This window comes from Protomyctophum parallelum (genome assembly GCF_964188405.1).
Source record: "Protomyctophum parallelum genome assembly, chromosome: 8".
Classification (NCBI taxonomy): Eukaryota; Metazoa; Chordata; class Actinopteri; order Myctophiformes; family Myctophidae; genus Protomyctophum; species Protomyctophum parallelum.
The window spans coordinates 30,652,689-30,672,567 of NC_139703.1; the positions used below are offsets into that span (position 1 = coordinate 30,652,689).

General features: G+C 41.8%; 1 protein-coding gene across 2 annotated transcripts in view; it reads left to right on the plus strand.

The window, feature by feature from the left end:
• skib (v-ski avian sarcoma viral oncogene homolog b) overlaps positions 1 to 16,491 on the plus strand; it is a 48,027-nt gene extending 31,536 nt beyond the window's left edge. The window contains exons 2-7 of one of the 2 annotated variants that reach the window (XM_083772127.1): positions 8,514 to 8,627; positions 9,452 to 9,564; positions 10,360 to 10,625; positions 11,943 to 12,217; positions 12,873 to 13,103; positions 13,737 to 16,491. In XM_083772127.1, coding sequence (XP_083628253.1) covers positions 8,514 to 8,627; positions 9,452 to 9,564; positions 10,360 to 10,625; positions 11,943 to 12,217; positions 12,873 to 13,103; positions 13,737 to 13,973 — 1,236 coding nt within the window. In that variant the 3' untranslated portion in view covers positions 13,974 to 16,491. The remainder of the gene's footprint in view (positions 1 to 8,513; positions 8,628 to 9,451; positions 9,565 to 10,359; positions 10,626 to 11,942; positions 12,218 to 12,872; positions 13,104 to 13,736) is intronic. The other variant, XM_083772128.1, reaches the window with a different exon arrangement.
• Positions 16,492 to 19,879: the final 3,388 nt, after the last annotated feature.

Consider the following 19,879-nt stretch of genomic DNA (forward strand, 5'->3'; position numbering starts at 1 on the left):
GCTCAGACCGTGTTGAGTCTCTGTCCGTAAGACAATTAGGGCAATCCAATCAGCTTTGCTCTAATTCTGAACTCACGGTCGGCAACCCCGCGGTGACACACTTTGCACAGTCTATCCATTCTGTCACAGCTCAGCTCATCTCCACAAATCCAGCCTCAGAGAACACCATCACCACACAACACACTGACCTGCTGGATACACCATGCAGAGGCTAAGCCAGCGGTTCTCCAACACCTTGTAGGTCAAAGTGTACACCCTGAGATTGGGAGGTCGGGGTTCAACCAGCGACCGGTTCATACAAAAGTCAACGACTATACAAATGGGATCCTGCTTGGCACTCAACATCAAGGTTCGCGTTGGGGCTAAGTCCCTATATGACATGCTAGCGTCATGTCATGACGCTAGCATGTATAGGGACTTATGACGGTCTTGTCCATGGGGTTGTACACCAAGTTGCCTCACGCTACAAAAACAGGAGATAGATTTTGATTAGCCCAAGTGTAAAATAAAGTGGTTAAACTGTTCCTCTTATAGGGACCCCTCGGAACCCTCCCCAAGGTCCCCTGGGGGTCCCCAGAGCACACTTTGAGAAGCACTGGACTAAGCAAATTGAAAAGATAAGCTGCAAGATTTAGAGAGGGGAAATGAGAGTGTGTATAGTATCTATATAAAACTGGGATGAGGTTACAGGGATATTCTGGGTAGGCGGCGGACGCACGCACGCACGCACACATGCACATGCACACGCACACGCACACCAATCAGTTGAACCCAGCTGTTATGAGGTAGCTGCCAGGCTTCATATAAATCACGGGACCCACCTACAATTTAATGAGTGCTGAATGGAGACCTCTTCCCCCCCCCCCCTCCCCAAGACCACCCACCCCAAACTACGTATAGGAGGTCAGCGCACTAAAACGAGTGTCTCACTTCCTCCCGGCACCCGGGCAGAGCTGTGCCAGTTGGCAGTGGTGGACACACAACAAAGTACATTTACTTGAGTACCGTACTGTTCTGGGTTTACCTAGGATCCTAGATTACTATTTATATTATGCATTTGACGTATATATTCCTGTAAATTGCTCTAGATTAAGATCAACTTTTGCTTGGGTATTTGTATTTTTTATCTATGACTTTTTGACTCCATTCCAAAGACAAAATATTGTACTTCTTTGACGCACATAAGGCCTATTTCAATTATAGTAAAAAAATATATAGCAGATCTACTGTGCCAGCTAAAAACATGTTGCGAATCGTGATACGTTATTATTATTTATATATTTTTTTAAGATCTTTTGGGGGAAATTACCAAATATCAAGCCAGCAATGCTTTGAGTAAAGACAATGTCATTTAATAATTTTGGAATTTGTACTTTGGAATGCTTCAATACAAATTTGACTGAGCAACCTTCACTTCACTAGTAGTTGACCAGGAGTATCTATCTATATACTTTGTCTCAAGTACTGAGGTTGACGACTTTGTCCCCCATGGCTCAAAGGCTGCTTCACCCGGGGCCGGGCCGAGCCGAGCAGAGCCGTGCCAGTTGGCGTGTGCCCTTGAGCGGGATAGCGCCCCACTAAGCATATGTCGATCTGGGGATTACAGTCAGGGGTTTAGGAAGGGGAAAGGAGGCCGAAACTCGAAACTGTTGTGTCTTGTTGCCGTGCACTTTTCTTAATGCCATGCTATCATGCAAGCATACGTTGGTATTGTGTGACTGTTGCCCCGAGGAGGTTCAGCTGGGGAGACTATTTCCGTCGCGCCAGCTGTATAGTTACTGTCCTGTGTTTTGTTTTTAGATAATTGTATTTGTTTTTTTGTTTTTTTTAAGTTCGGCCCGTGACAGATGCTGGAGGTTCTGTCGTGTTTGACATTCATTTTCACATCCAAACAGTGTCAAAGACATGAAAAATTCAAATGCCTGTCAGTACAGATTGATTATGTAAAGTGAGTCCCACACACCCACCCATGTTTCCTAGTGAGCAACAACCGATGTTTTTTTTACATTTGATTGTTGATTCATTTATTTTTTGCAGTTGTATTCTGGGAGTTGTTAACCGCAATGGTTGACAGTATCTAAGTACATTCACTTGTACTGTACTTTTCTTTTGTTTTTGGAGTATTTGATTTTTGCAAACTGATGACTTTCACTCTTTCACTCACTCTACTTTTGACTCCGTTACATTTCTAGGAAGAGCCAAATAAAAAAAGTATATATAATAATTATAATATAATAATTATATATAATATATATATAATGAATTAACCACTATTTCAAATATACGGTAGTGAAAATAGTGGATCTACACAAAATGCACCGATGTGTATGCTTCATTTCTGACAATTTCTGAAAATGTACTTCGTAATGTTGTACTTTTTGAATACGTGAGTATTTACTTGAGTATTATACTTTGTCCTGCCACTGGTTGACCGGCCGGGAGTTGTCCCACCAGCGGTCAATAAACAATTAGCTGTTGATTAGGTTGATTATGCTGAAAGTTGAAATAACATTTCCGTCCACCCATCACGCTCCAATTAGCATAGAAAATAGGACAAATGGCAGGTCAGAGATGGTCTGCTCATCGGGAACAGATATCGATATGTCTGCAATGTGTTATTGTGAGAGCCCCACCATGTGATTTACTTACCAGGGCCACCATGAAAGCAGTTGGAGGGCTTATCCTTTAGCATTACCCATTCCATTATATAAGAGTAATTAAAAGATAAAGCATGTCTGCTTTCGCCCGGGCCGCTATTAGACCCTAGCTTAGCCCTACAGGTTTCTCTTTGAAACGGTCGCCTCATTATTGCTCGTCAAAAGAAATATCATACAATAGCCGGTTGAAAAGGGCAATGCTTGAATGGAGCCTTAAAGAGGAGGCTGTACTTGGCCTTCAAGTAGACATTCCTTCAGTTTCAGTGCTTCCTCTGTGGTCCCCTTCCCTTCGTCCGTCCCCCCCTCCTTCCCACTCAGGACTTCAGTTCCCACAGGGGCCTCGGCCAAAGCAAACTCCCAGAGAGGAAGTCTCCTGCTCTCTCTCTCTCTCTCTCTCTCTCTCTCTCTTTCTCTCTATCTCTCTCTACCTCCCCTCAGTCTCTCCCTGTCATTCTTAACCACATCACCTATTCAGGGTGGCAAAAAATAGCAGATCTACAAGCACAACCCGTAGTGACGCATCGCGAGCTTGTACTGTAGGTGGGCAATTTTTTTGCCAAAGCGATTATTTATCGAGGGAAAAAGTAGGGGGGTCCTAGTATAGATTCCTGTGAGACCCCACTCAACCATTGTACAGTATATACGGTTTAAAATTAAATTCATACATATCCAATTGCACGACAGCGTTGCTTTGGTCTCGCTCTTCTTTTGCCGTTGCTTCATGCCGCGCTGCAAGCTTGTATATCTGCTATTTTTTTTAATGAAATGAAAAATCTTGTGTAACACACATGGGGGGGAGGGGGGGGTGGATCCATGGCATCAGAAGGGGATACATGTTGGGGGTCTTGAAAGTGAAAATGTTTGAGGAGAACTACTGTTTTTAGAAGGAATTTGTAGAATCGGCATCAGGTCTTAATGGGTAAAAATCCCAAGAGATGATTGGGGTTGTGTGTGTGTGGGGGGGGGGTCCTGCCAGGCGAGTGTAGGCCGTGCGTTAGGCCTGCTGTTATGACTGCGTGGCCATGCTATGTCTATGATGTGGTGGGTGAGTAAAGCCCGTGTGGCTCGTCTCCCTGTGAGATCAGTGTCAGATTTAGCCAGCAGGTCCCTTGTGGTGTCTAGGGAGTGTCTGTTTTCTGACTCTTATTATGTCTAGCACTCCCCGGCCTTCCTGGAGCATGCGAAACCTCAGGGTAGAAATAGTACCAGACAGACAGACATCCTTTTGTCGGGGAAAAACAACAGTTGTGTTCGGTAATTACAGACTCTGATTACACCAGGCCAGCAGTTTCTTAGAAAACCACTGGCCTTGTGTGTGTGTGTGTACGGCGGGCGGCGGGCAGGTGAGGGGGGTCGAGTCACCCCGGACGGAGCAGTCCGCTGGGCAATGACGCGCTCCATCACGTGTGACAATTCAACTAAACTACAGGCGTGTGTGTGTGTGTGTGTGTGAAATTTAATTAATTAAATTATTACTATGAATAAATATTAAATAAAATGGTGAAAATATCAGATCTACGAGCCCGCAACGTGTTGCAATGCGTCACATTTGCGGCTTGTAGATCTGCTGTTTTCACAAATTTTGTGCGACACTCTTGTATGTCAAAGTAGGACATTCATTTACAGTGGGGGGGGGGGGGGGGGGGGAGAAACGGAAATATGGAGAAATAAAGATAGGTGTGTGTGTGTGTGCGCGCGGCCGTGCGCTCGCTCACTCACATGTGCGTGGGCTTGTCCTCCCGTGCGTGAATGAGTATGCAGTGTTTACCGGTTAGACAGGTATTGGAGACATTATGTGAGTCAGTGAAGACGCGATGAGAGCGTCTCATCTCAGACAACCACAGACATGTCACATATAATGGAGCACGGCACTGAAGCGCTGCCTGTGTGATTAGAGCCTTCCCCTGCCACGTCTCGTGTGCAGCTCGCTTGTTTCTGGACTGGAGGCCGGGGCAATTTGCCCCGAAATACTGTAGTATACACTGGTTACCCAACAAATGGGTCGGAAACCCATTTGTGGGTCGTGGACATAATTTGTATTTTTGTAGTTTTTAATTATTATTTCAAACATTTTCCAAAAGCAAAACATTACTTGAATGAAAAACAAAATTCTAAGACTTTTTTCCAGTAATTTCCTGAAAAAGAAATCTAAGAAATGTCATATCAGTAAACAAATGTTTAAGTGAAAATAGCTGATCTACAAGCTCACAACGCGGTGCGAAGCGGTGCGTTAGGAGCGGTTATTTTCACTTGGGAAAACGTCTCATTTATTTTTTTGGGTCACGAGCTAAAAAGTTTGGGAACCACTGCTGTATATCCAAAAACCCACATTTAGTACCAGTTCCAATAACCAAGAAAAATTTGTTATATATAAATGTTACTGTCTGCCATATTTCTTTCCCCCGTAAATGAATGATCTACTTTATCATACTACACAGTGTCACAAAACAATAGCAAAAGTAGCAGATCTACAAGCTCAAAACCATGCCATCCTTGACGTCCCCAAGACCAAACTCCGTACATGGGGCGACAGAGCCTTTGCTGCCCCAACCCTGTGGAATGCCCTCCCTAAAACTCCAAACCTTAAAAACCGCCCTCAAAACACACCTCTTCAACATTGCTTTCCCTAGCTTACTCCTTTCACCGTTTTAAAGCTTTATATATATTATTATTAACATTAATATTTTGCGTATTGAGCTTGTAGTTCTGTTGTTTGAATTCTGAAAAGTATCAGTTTTTGACATAAGGGGTTTCCAGCTGACCGCAACGGTTTCTATATAGCGTTGCTGTCGGGCAGTCCTCTTATATCCATTTAACTGTTTTTCATTAATGAATGCCTACTGCTTACTTGATTACTACAGTGTCAAACAAAATCATTCAAAATGTAGCAGATCTGCAAGCTCGTGTCGCAGAGTGACGCGTTTTGAGCTTGCAGATCTGCTAGATTTGCTTCTTTTTTTTGTTCAATCCTGAAAAGTTTTGGGCATAATGATAATCCACCCAACAGAGACGAGAATTCTAATTGGCTACAGCGCCAGGCTGGAGGGAGGACACACAGGTGTGTTCCAATGTACACACACACACACACGCACGCACGCACGCACGCACACACACAAACACACACACACACACACACACACACACACACACACACACAGAGTGTGACTTAGACAATGTAAACTGCGAGACATGAATCATAACCGCCCAGGTCTGTCATTCACAACTAAATACCATTTATCATGCATTTGCACCTTGAGGTGAATACACTGTGTGGTGATTAAGCTTTCACGCGCACACACACACACGTGCGTACACAGACACGTGTGCGCGCGTACACACACACACACACACACACACACACACACACACACACACGTTTGTGTTATTGTGAGGACATAGCATTTTTAGGACGGAACTGAAAAATGCTGAAATATTGGTCGTCCTCACCATTGTCTGATTCTCAAATTTTACTACACGTTGGGTCCCCACAAGCATAATTAGTAATACAAGCACGCTCACGTGCATGCACGTAGTGTACGCACACTGCCCAGCAGCAGCAGCCATAGTGTTTTCCCATTGAAGCGCTTTAGTGTCGGTATCCATAATACGGTAACGCGGTGAGTAATCAGGTGTATTGAGCAGTAGTAGTAGATGGTAGTCATTAGTCATTGCTGCGGGCAGATTGTCATCAGGTGTGAGCAGGTCTGTGCTGGTCCTCAGCCACCACCTAGGTAAACATATCCTCTCTGTCTGACAAGTACAGACCTGTCGAGGACAGGAGGCTGCCTTACCCAGTGGTGGGAGAAAAAAGTACTGATACTTGTAGAAATACTATGTGACTAGGGTTAGGACTTAAACATTTTACTTGAGTAAGAGTACAAAGGTATTTGTATCTAAATGTACTCAAAGTACCAAAAGTAGAACGTACTCATTGTGCAAAATGTCCCACTTCACAGGTGTTCTAATCTTTTGAAAATAGCAGATTAAAGAAAACATCTACAACGTGTTTGAGCTTGTAGATGTGCTAAAATTTCAAAAACATTTAAACATGGAAAAGATTATAACTATTATACAAAATAATTGCAATTATGTCAAATAATTGCGATTAGGTGATTATGTAATAATTGTGACAGGCCTATAGCACACGCACATACACTCACAAGCGGACGCACACACGCTTGTGCGTACTTTACAAACACACATACGCAGGCAGGCACAACACACACACACAGTTCTGTGGACCCAAACTGGTGAAAATTACAGATCTTTATTATTTATTTATTTTAAATCCCTAAAATCTGCCTCGAGGCCCTCGACCTATTGTGTGAGAAACACTGACGAAACACAAAGATGCACAAATTCTCTCTCTCTCTCTCTCTCTCTCTCTCTCTCACTCACTCACTCACTCACTCACTCACTCACTCACTCACTCACTCACTCACTCACACACACACACACACACACACACTGGATCCTCCAAAACATGGACGACCCTGCATTTCTTTCTTGGCACCCTCGTTCACTCAAAGAGATGGAGGCAGGGAGCAAGGCTGTTTTAGACTTTGCTGCACGACTGCGTGCCGCTTGCTGCAAATAACTGCAGAAAATTGCAGAAGATTGTAGAAAATAACAGAAAATTGCCCAAATTGCGAAGAGTAACCTCATGTATCACATCCCTCTTTTTCTTTGGGTTGATAATGAGCTTTTGAGCGAGTGGTACAGCAGTTTTCTCCAGAATACGGCCCGGACGCTGGCTAATGTCTCACACTCACTGGCATGCATGGACATTTTTTGACAGCAGATAAAATAGGTGATCTGTGTACAAGCTTGCACGCCGCGTGTTGCCACTCACTATGTTGTATGATGACGTATCAATTGGACCTGAGTGCCATCACTCATTTAGCCCTGTCCTCTCTCTCTCTCTCTCTCTCTCCTCCAGTATGTCTGTGGCTTTAGGGAGTTGATCTCCTCCACCTGACGGCGCCTCCTCCTCCCCTCCCTCCCCCTGCCTGGCAGGACACAATGATGCCCGGCTGGCTGCCAGCCAGACCAGCCTGGGTGTCTGCTCAGCTCAGAGCCCTAGACACACACACACACACACACACACACACACACACACACACGTTTGTATTACTATACCTGTGAGGACAAACCAAAGTTCCGGAAATGGCTGAAAATAGCAAGAAAATCACAAGTTGTAGATCAGCTATTTTTCGGTGTGACATCGCCGCACAACTTGGTATGAAACTATGAAATAGGGAAAACTCTAACCCTACGCCCTAAATCTATCTTCTAAATACCTATTCCTAGCCCCATCATAAATATTTTTCTTGCCTTGCAATTGCAAGCCTAACTCTAAAAATCTTCTTCAACCATAAAACAACCATTTCTCAACTCTTGTGAGGACCAAGAAAATGGTCCTCGCAATGTCTGTCTCTGATTCTACTATACTTGTGGGGACATTCAAGCTTCTATAGTAATACAAGTACGCACACACACACACACACACACACTCCCAGACAGAACCCTTTTAAACGGACGTGGTGCTCTCACCCTCCCCATGTTTCTGTCTCTCCTCTCTGACACTCCTCTGTCTTACTGTAACTGCAGTGTATACTGATCGGTCACTTGTTGACAAATTCCTCAAATAGCAGTGGTGGCTGGTGAGTGATGTCAATTGCAGTCATTCAGCAGAGTTTTTAGAAGCTGCGGGGACGGAGGGATCTTAAAATATCCGCCGCACTCGTGTGTAACGTGAATACGTCATTTCTTTTGCTGTTCGGCATTATCTGCCTGAACTGGGCGGAACGTTGATAATTAAATATCCTTTTTTTCTTTTTCTTTTTTTCTTCACAGTCTCCCAGCCCAGTCCGAGCCAAGAGGTCCAAATTGGACAAATTACACTCCCCATCAGCCGACAAGGAAAAACAGCTGGATTGGTTACAGTCCCTGTCAAAGTCGGCGAACAAGGTTTGTAATGCGGTGTCCCTTTCAGTCCGTGTTCGGTTGCTGTAAAGGTCAGGGGTCAGAGTGGTCCTGGCCTGGGTCCTTGTCCAAAGCAATTATCTTATCTTCAGCCTATGACGTCTTGAAATATGTCATCATCTGTGTATGACTTCTTGAATTATCTTATCTTCTATGTACGATTGTATGATTTCTTGACTGAAGTGTCATGTGACAAACTAAGCGGCAATCCATCACTTTTTGTGTTGTGAATCAAACATGGACTATCATACTGTAAGATGGGGGCCTATGTTATGTTATCATCTATATCGGGTTTTTTTATTCCCCTCGTCACGGCTGATTTAACCCATTAAATCCTGGAAAGCATCTGTGTCACTTTAGATTTTAACCACTTCAACCATTTTTAATACATCTAATACATTTGAATTCATGTCATGGTACGATTGGAAGACCAGTCGGATTGAAAAAGAAAAAAAAACATTAAAGTCCATAGACTTGGCTGCCACATGAAGCCATGCATTGGAGGGGCTGGCGCCTCCGGCGGTGAAACCGAGTGCTCAAGCCGCCTGAAGGTGACTTGAGCCATGTGAGACACCGCCGAGCAAGCTAAAGCGAGCAAGTTGCTATCGCGGGAGGTGATCTCGAAGAATGCACACAGTTTTTTCAATCGTACTGTAACATATATTTTTTTAAGCGAATATTTTTAATTCAAATCTTTGCTTCTGGGGCCAAATGCATACAATTTTGGGGGGTCCTTGACATGAAAACGTCTTAATGGGTTGATGCTAGTGGCTTCATACTGAGATGTTCTTCTGCGTGGTTTGTTGCAGCAGGACCTAAAGCAGGTCCAGTTAAAACAGAGGCCCTCTGCATTCCGTCCCTGGTCCCCCAGAACGCCATCCACGGAAAAAGAGAGTCCTGTCGCTCAGAACGAACCAGAGAGGTGAGGCAGCCACACAACGTGTACTAGTAAGCTGGTTCCCAGAAACTGGGTCAGGACCAATTTGTAGGTTGAGAACACCTTTTTGGGGGGTCCCTATAGTTTTTGTTTGTTAAAAAATATATATATATATATTTTCACAAATGTACATTTACGAAAATGTACATTTACGAAAATGTACATTTACACAAAGTAAATTTACTCAAGTACTGTACCCAAGTACAATTTTGTGGTATTTTTTTTATTTACTTTTTTTACCGGTATTATACTTTTACTCCACTACAATTAATTGAAAACCTTAGTTACTAGTTACTTACTTTGTAGGTTTTGATTATTATTACAAAACATACATTACCCGCTTCAGCCCTATATACATTTCGGCCGATCTACAAGCACTTAGTAAACCTGTTTTTGAAAAGTGCTATATAAATAAAGTTGATTGTATTATTATATTATATTACATTTGTAGATGTAATATAATTATATTTTCCTAAAAAGAAATAATAAATATTTGGGGACTAGGTTGGCGGAGGGTGTGTAGAGCCCAGGATCACATTAGATAATTGACACAGGGGTGAAAAATGGGTTACAAAATGGTGGGATAAAATAAAATATATAGATGTGTTATTTTCAAAAGATTTGTATACATTTTATACATTTGGAAACTTGTGAAATGCATTCTGGATAATGAGTACTTTGCACTTTTCTTACTTTGAGAACATTTTTGATACCAATACTTTTGTACTTTTACTCAATTAGTATTCTATTGACCATGAATATCATGCATGTTCTCTACAGGTCCAACCACAAGACTCAAGAGAACTCGGCGAATCCCAACCTGGCTCTGACTCCCCTGGCCTACCATGGAGAGGAGCCCTCTCCCCTGGCCCACCCCAGGGACAGCCATGCCCCAGGCAGGGGGCCCACCGTCGGCTCCAGGCCACCACAGAGCTTGCATAATGGAGACTCGCAGTCTGCACCAAAATCCACCCTCCCTAACGCAACCAATAGTGTCGAGGAGACGGACACGGATGGAGAGATCGACGTGGATGACTGCGATGATTGTGAGTATTGCACTCCTAGTGCCCTGAAGACATTATAGAAATGTAGTCCAAAGGGCTATGGCGCCGCTCTCCGAAATGTCTTTTGAATACAGGGCTTTTTTACCATCATGGAAAAATAAGTCTGTGAGACACATAGTGGAGACTAGCATACAGTGTGATTCCTGTGCAGTTTCGCCATCTGGTGTCTGATTTCAGTAGTACACTAGAAATGGCCGTGTGCCAACTTTGCTTTTCTGGCAACGTTGCACCTTTTTCCTTTCCAAGCATTTGTGCAATTTTTTTTACCATTCTTATCTCTGCGTTGTTGAAAGTATAGACTACATAAAATTTGTATTGTACAATGAAGGCATGAATCGAGGAAGGATGTAATGTCTGTGTTGGTGCGGCTGGCTACAGCAATTCCATAGCTGTGCTGTTTGAGCGATCCTTAGAGAACACATTACTAACAGCTGAAGGGAGACGTTTCACACGCTCTAGTACACGGATAGAAGGCAATCGTGTTATTTGATTAAAGGCCTTTCAGCGCATGGCGCGTCTTGGTGCGTGGCTTGACTCTGATGAAGACAAGCCATGCATCGAAACATTAGTCATTAAAATACATTAAATAATAAAAGTCTTTGTATTCTTAACAGCTGATTCCATGTGTGTCCATGATAAACTTTCCCCTTTGAAAGGTTCTGTAAATTCTTGCCTATTATGACATTCCTGTGTGTCCCCATTAGGGACACACAGTTGGAAAGTACTGTACTTTAGAATAAACTTCTGAAATGTAGTAACCACTTGGTTATTCTGGGTGGAACATTAGCCAAAAATCGTAGCTGATTGGCTATTTTGTTTTTACGTGGTTACAGTCTGTTTCTCTAAGAATAGAGGGCTTTAAGTGGTTTTCAGCAGCATATCATCCCTCCTTCTCAGTGTTAATTTTGACAGCAAATGTTGATTTAGTTTTAGTTATAGTCTTTTGAATAAGAATTTAATTTAATTTTAGTCATATTTTAGTTATCTGAAATGTTTTAGTTTTAGTTAGTCGACTATATCTGGCGGCCTTGATGGCACCTGATTGATCTTGCAACCAAACAAAAAACTACAAATGACTTAGTTGTCTTAATTGACTTCTAGTCCCTCTCTAACATTGTCTAGTTTTTATGTATTTTTTTGTTTTAGTCATCATACCTTGGTTTTTATTTAGTTTTAGTTTTTTTGTTTGTTTTCGTCTGTGAAAAAAGGTAGTCGACGAACACTTTTTTGGTCATAGTTTTAGCAAACGACATTAACACTGTTAACAACCTTAACATTAACCTCTTCATCATCTTCCAGACTCTGTGCCAGCTTCGCTCGCCACAGCCTGTCCCAGTGTGTCCCGATCCCTGCCCCCGACACATGGCGGGCCCGGGCCACTGCAGCAGGAGGGCCCCGGCTGGATGCCGGGGGCCCCCTGCCCAGAGCTGGACTCCCTCGGGCAGATGCTGCATGGAGGAGGCCTGGACAGCAGAGAGGCCAGAGAGAAGCTCCTGCAGGAGATCGTCAGGATGAGGGTGAAGCAGGAGGAGAGGCTGGCACTGGCCCTGCAGGCCAAACGGAGCCTTCAGCAGGTACAGTACACTATGTTTCTATGTCAGTGGTTCTTCGATTTTTCAAAAATAGCAGACCTACAAGCTCGTAGCGCGCCACTCGGTGGCGCGCTATGAGCTTGTAGATCTGCTATAGCTAGCACCAAAGTGAAGTGATTAAGTGAAAGTATCAATCCTGCAATATACAAAATGCTCTTTGATATTGGTATCAAAATGTAATTAAAGTACCAAAAGTACAAAGTACTCAATATGCAGATTGTCCCATTTCAAGCTGTTTTCAAATCTTTTGAAAATAGCAGATGCATCGCGACGCATTGTGAGATATTAGATCGACTACTTTCAAATGGATGATAATGGATGGTATATAGGGCTGAAGTGGTTGATGTATATTTGTAATAATAAGCTAAATCTGCAAAGTAACTAGTAGCTAAAGATTTCAAATAATAGTAGTGGAGTAAAAGTACAATATTTGCCTCTGAAATGTATTGGAGTAGTAAAAGTACTGACATTTTGTACCGTACCTAAGTAAATGTACTTACAGTAGATACTTTCCACCACTGGATATTTAACCCATTAACGGTTAATGGGTTAAAGTTTAACCTATTGTTATTGTTCTTTTGCTGATAATGACGTGCCCAACACAGTAGGTTAAACTATCACGTACATGTTCCTGCAGGAACTGGAGTTTGTGAAGGTGGCTAAGAAAGGCCGTCTTCGAGAGGCCATCGAGGCCAAGCGCAACCTGCGCAAGGAGATCGAGCGCCTTCGCACGGACTGGGAGAGGAAGATGATGGAAACGGAGGAGTCTTGTGGGAGGCTAAAGAGGGAGCTGGAGCGCGAGAGGCAGCTACGAGTTTGTGACAAAGGCTGCGAGGCTGAGCGTCTTCGAGCCAAGTACTCCTCTCAGGTACGAAGGGCCGCTTTTGTGCTTAATTTCCGGCTTGTTCTCAGCGCTTAGGGCCTGGCAATTAACTAAAAATATATTCAAAACCACCCGACTTTCTTTATTGTATGTATGTTTTTGTTATTAACTGACTCAATAGATACGTCAGATTAACCACTTAACCTATTTTACCATTGTACAATGGTGGTGTACAAAAATAGCCAATCCTTGTGAACTTGTAGACATGCTTTTCACTTTCATTAAACGTAATCGAAGCAGAGCTTTTGGCCCTACTCAACACTACTGGCCTCTTTTTTTTTTATTTCTTTTTTTTTATACTTCATTGCACGACACCAAACATTTGTGAAGATACAGCTGCGTGATGCATTGTGAAGATTGTAGACTTGTCTATCCTGATTTTATTTCTTTCGACCTTGTGCCTAAGTACACGCCCAAAATAGGGATACATTATTAATCGATTATTTTATTAAAATACAGATTATCTTTATATATATATATATATATATATATATATATATATATATATATATATATAATCAATTAAATCATTGTTTCGATAAACTGTAGCCCTGACAGATTTGTCATAACGCTGACACACTGTGTGTGTGTGTGTGTGTGTTGCATTGCGCGTTGCAGATTGAGGAGTTGCACGTGCAGCTGCAGCAGGCAGAGGCCGACCGCGAGCAGCTGAGGTCGGAGCTCCAGCGGGAGAGGGAGGCGCGGCAGAGCCTGGAGAGCGTGGTCAAAGACCTGCAGAGCCAGCTGGCCCTGCAGGCAGACGGCGACCCGCACAGAGCAGACTCCCAGTCCCTGGAAACCAACAACACAGCCACACACAGACAGAGCACACAGCAACACACCGACGGGTCCTAAAAGTTGCACACTCCGAGACTGGACTGAAAATACAAAAGGATAAAAAAGAGAGAGACTCGAGAGAAAAGAAAAAAGAAGAATAAACTGTGTGGTCAGGTCACGGACTTAATTGCACCTCGTTAGGGAAAAAGAAAATCGGCTAAACGCTTATCGGCGAAGTCTGCTTTCATAGAGAGACTACGCAGATCGGTCATCGACGTGTTAGAAAACAGACATTGTTGTAATAATATATGAATTTTATTAAATGAACTGGAAAGTAGCATGATGTATGAGCATGTTTGTAGAGCGTGAAAATGAGAGACTTTTCTGCAGTGACAAACACACCGCTTCAAGTGACTTCAGAGCCCTCGGTCAGATTGCCCTGACGCTTTTCATGGATTTTAACGTTGGTATAAGCTATTCTAAGATGTGCAAATATAGCGACATAACATTACTTGAATATGTAGAAAAATGAAGCAAGTCTCGTTTTTGTTTCATAAAGCCTCATGTATACTTTGTCATACGACTGTCGCTCGGCAGAAATAACCAATTTTCACCTGAAAAGTCGTGAGTACAACATTTGGCTTTAGAGGACTGCAGACGATGAAACTCTTGCTGGTGCCACAGAATCTTGGTACACTCCACGGTGTCATTAGAAACCACTGGAAACACAGGACACCAGTTTACCACTATGTAGTTTTATTATCAGCTTGCTTTTTATAATTGTTTTGCGGATGTACTTTTTAACCACTTTCACCCTGGCGCCCTGAAATTTCTCTCTCTATATATATATATATATATATATACACATATATATTTAAGAAAATCATCAATCAAATATAGGGAAAATAGGTGATCTATAATAAGGTCACAATGTGTCGCATTGCGACACTGTGTGGCCGTATATTGGCTATTTCCACTTTTTGTAAAAACAAAAAAAGTAATACTAAAAGGGCTTAAGTGGTAAAGAAACGTTGCTTGTGCAGATCTGCTATCCCACTGGCAACACGCATATTAAAAAAACATCCATATACACACATGTACACACATATACCAGCTTGTCTACCTTTTGTATTTTCTAAAGCCTGAAGTATTGGAGATTGTGTGGTCTTGCCTTCAGGTCCACCGTTTGTTTTACTCTTAGATATTTTAATCGGAAGTGTTACTTTTTACTCCTCTGACACAACTTAATTCGTTCGTTGAACATGTGTTTTCCAATAGTGTGTTTGCAAATTGAACCTTGTGAAAGATGGCAAAAACGTTCTTCTTGTCCATGTTAGTGAGAGTTATGCCGGTAAACCCAACATCGCCCTCCTAGAAAATAGAAAGAAAAGAGAGGAACTTTAATAGTGTTTTGTTTTTTGGAATTGCGGTACTTCTGATTTTCTATTGAGTACTGTAAAAAAAATAATTTATATTCTATACTAATTTGCTTCCTATCAACCGAAAGCAATTCATTTTTAGTCACTGGTTTTAGGGCTCTTAAATCAACATATGCTGTTTATATGAACAACATTTCTACATGTATACAAAATATGGATATATATTTTTTTACTTTAAGAAAAGGAATTGCACTTTTAAAAAAAGAAAGAAAATTGCATTGTGCATTTTACTCCCTATGACATTTTTTTCAAAAACTAAAGTGAACATAATCTTGGACTTTAACACACTTTCCCTCATGTCCTCTGATGTACAGTAAATACAATTATAATGTAAATAAGATATTTGTTGATATGTTTGCTTGCTCAGACTTAAAACTGATTATTGAATATTATTTTTTGCTCTTACTTGAAACCAAAAAAGAGACTCTATATTTGGATTCACAAATATTATTGTTTAATTGTTGTACCCTTGAATACCATTGCAAACAGATGGCATTTGTTAGAATGGATGACTTGAGCTTGAACAAAGACGTTATGCTTAATTTATGCTCCGTTCTACGACGTTGTTGTGTGCCAAAAACAGCAGATCTAGGAGGTTGTAGATCGGCTATGTTCGGCCCGTGACATCATCGTACAACTAAGTGTAAAATGATATCTATATTCTACTGATAGTGGTCATTAGCTTGACCGGTCAGTGGTTTCTGTGAGATAGACATGCAAACAAAATATTATACCTTTTCCCCTTTTTTGAGAGCAAGAGAGAGAGAGAGAGAGTTATTGTTTGATGTATTAAAAGGTATCTATGAAACCACAAACCAAAAACATCAAAAGGATGGAACTGATATCTGTACCTGCTCCTTATTCAGGTTTCCCAGCTAAGGTCTCTAGTAAGATAGAGTAGATAACACACCTTCTACGGTTTAAACCTTAAATGCTCTCATATATTTTAGACAAAAAAATACTTTTATGTCTTATCATTGTTATACCCCGCTGACTATTGTTTGGGTACAATGTAATAGCAATATGCATTGTGTTAGGTGATGCTGTTGTAGCTTTGGTTTGGAAGTGGGGTTTCATTTTGCCGCTTGTTTCAATGTTTTCTTTTTCCTTGAGAAAACCTGTATAATATACATTAAAATCAAGTCAATCCTACAGGATTTATTTGTGTGCGTTTTGTTTTCTCTAATCTAATTAGAATTAACAATATTATGCTGCTGTGTACGTGCATGTGTCGAATTTGTTAGTGCCTCTCAAGTACTGTGCTAAATTTAGATGGACTGGGTTGGCTGATTTTGTCTAGGTAACTACTCAAAGATGTTTTGAACCCAACACATCAAAAATACTAGGAGAAACCTGTCAAAGTTGTTAAAGGGTTTTGGTTTGGTGCTCAACAAGATCTACCCACTGGGAAAGAAACTAGAAAAAGTGCCCTTCTGGGCACAGGTCTCCACCAGGAGGATAGGAGTGTGTGTGTGATGTTTGGTAAAATGTTTAGGAGCAATATAAACGTGTGTGTGTGTGTGTGTGTGTGTGTGTGTGTGTGACGCGGCTTGGCCTGTTGTAGCGCATTTCTTCCAAAGCCTAGCCCTAGTGGGAATATGCATGGACAGTTTCACCACAATCGGACGCTGCGTTGAGACGCAGATGTCTCCTGGTGCTTTTGAGTTTTTATTTTTTATTCGAGCCTTTAAAAGTTCAAAGTACTCGAGCATTGCACTTATGGGAGCAATGGGACTTGAACATGGAATGTCCGTACAGAGAGATTGATCATTAAACCATTGCACCATCAGTCAGACACAAACAGTAAACGTCTCCTGCTAATTGTGTGTGTTAGCCTTCAGTTAGTAAAGTTGAAACACTCCAGCATTAAGCTATAGGAGAACAGGGATTTGAACATGTAGAGGTGTATTAACTGAAGGCTATTGTATAGCAGTGGATCACAGACTCAGCCTGATGACCTCAAAAGTCTCATATCTCCCCTGAGCCATAGGCAGTTGCTTTGGCTTAGTGGTTAAGAGGATGGCCTTCAGTGCAGAGGACCTCTGATTGATTCCTGGGTGTTACACTAACATACAAAACAACTATTGAACAGCACTCAAAGCATCTGATGAACGTGAGTCTATGTTCAACTCTTGATTCTTTCAACTTTGCTAACATACAAAAGACTGCTTCAACAGTACGAAGAGGCAGTTGTTACTGAGTGATGGTGTAGTAGGGGTTGATCAGCACAGAGAGTTCATGTTCAAATCCAACTCTTCCGGAAGTTTAATGCTAGTTAATGAGCTTCATTCACTGCTATTCTAGTAGTGGCTCACAGCCTCAGCCTGATGACCACAAAAATCTAATTGTCGTAGTGGTTAAGATGTTGGCTTTCCATTCCACGTGGGAGACCAGGGTTCGATTCCCGGCTATTACACTAACATACAAAAGAATACCTCAACAGCGCTAAGAAACATCTGATTAATATGATTCTGTGTAATTTTACTAACTGAAGGCTAACGAACAAAAGGTCACTTCAAAATTACCAGAAGACTTTCCCTGAGAGTGTCTGACTGATGGTGCAGTGGTCTAATCATCAGGCTTTCAGTACAGACATTCCATGTTCAAGTCCCGTTCCTCCTACTGTACAGCTCAATGCTGCAGTAATTTGAACTTTTCAAGGCTTGAAAAAAAAAAAAAAACTCAAAAGCACCAGGAGACATCTGCTGAATGCCCAAAGGTGCCTTGGCTCAATGGTGTGGAGCGCTTGATCGGGAGAGAGCACTGTCTCTTGATGGTCCTCCATCAAGAGACGGTGCTCTCTCCTGTTCCTGTCTGTACTGAAAGACTGATCTTTAGACCACTGCACCATCAGTCAGACACTCTCAGCCACAGTCTCCTGTTAATTTTGAAGTGATCTTTTGTTCGTTAGCCTTCAGTTAGTAAACGTAAAATAACACAGAATTAAATTAATCAGATGTTTCTTTACTGTTGAGCTCTTCTTTTGTATGTCAGTGTAACAGCTGGAAATCGAACCCTGGTCTCCCACGTGGAAAGCCAACATCTTAACCAAGTCAAAGGCAATTGCCTATTGTTTTGTCGAAACTCAGAAGTGGAGAGTTTGCTAGGCATCTTCCAACATCACACTCTGGTAACTACATCTCCCAGAGTGCACCAGCAAGATGGCTGAGCTGGAGGGAGCATTCAAACAAACTATACACCAGAAACAAGAAGCAAGATCTACTCGGCATGTTCCAAGTCCAAAGACGCCAATGGTCGGTGATATTATTTTGTCTTAATCGGTGATATTTGTAAATACTGCTTAATGTGTTTCAAATCTGGCTTTAATGGGCTAATGTATTTAGTAACTGCTACAGTTTGGATTGCATAAGGACCCCATTGCAGTATTTCATGTTATGATTGGAACTTTGGAAGCTTTCATTTGTGTTTCAAAAGTATAACTTTACAAAATAAGACAAAGTTAGAAATGATTTACTTTAATAATTTAAAATACTAACTAAAATGTGAACAGTTCATGTTTCACCATGTTAAAGGTTTAAAATGCCTAGTTGGAAAAGAGCTGAGCTACAAGCTCAAGGATCAGCTAATTTATCTAATTTCTTTATTCCAAGTGTTTAAATGGTTAATTTGAAATATTTAATTAACAAATACAGACAGTTGGCAGGTTCAAGTCCCATGTCATCCTGTGCTGGAGGACCATCCCCCTGTTTCCTGAGCAGTTGGGGCTTATGTCTGAAATAACCCTGTCCAGCTAAAAATCTAATCGTTACACAGTATCTCTATAGACGTATGCTCAAGTCGGATCTGTCCGATATTTCATATTCCATCCTAATTGGCTAAAATTGGCTTTCTAAAGTTTGCAAGATTGCCCCGTTTTGAACAAAAGCCTCAAATCATGAACGCATGCGTGTAATTTACGTGAAATCTTTCACACTTTCTTACTAGGCTGAGGAATATATCCCACCCTTTTCACATTGGCCTGTTATAGCGCCACCAACAGGTTGATTTTTGCAAAACACAACAAAATGCCTCAAGTCATCCAATTGCTATCAATTGTGTAGGAACAAATGGCACCCTTTTCACATTGGCCTATTATAGCGCCACCAGGAGCCCACAACCTGACCTGTCCTGGTGGAGACCTGTGCCCCAGGGGCACTTTTTCTACTTTAAATGTAATAAGACAAATGCACTTGGAATGGGAAATAGAGGGGGAAGAAATGGAATAAGTAGGGTTTTTGTATTTAATTTGTAATGCTACCAACGTTTGTGTACACAGCAACACTCTTTAATACTATCCAATACATACTTAGATTGGAAATTATGACAGGCAGTTTCTGCTGTCAAAATATGACCCCCCCCCCAGTCAAAAAACACTTTCTGTTTGAAATACACTCATGCTTTCTAAGGTGTGATTCGGGGCCCTAAAGATGAATACAAAATGAATATCAACATCTGTCCAATTTCTTGATAGGGAGGGGGGTGAAATTATGACAGGCAGTTTCTGCGGGTGCAGTACTTAGTTTTCTGCTGTCAAAATATGTCCCC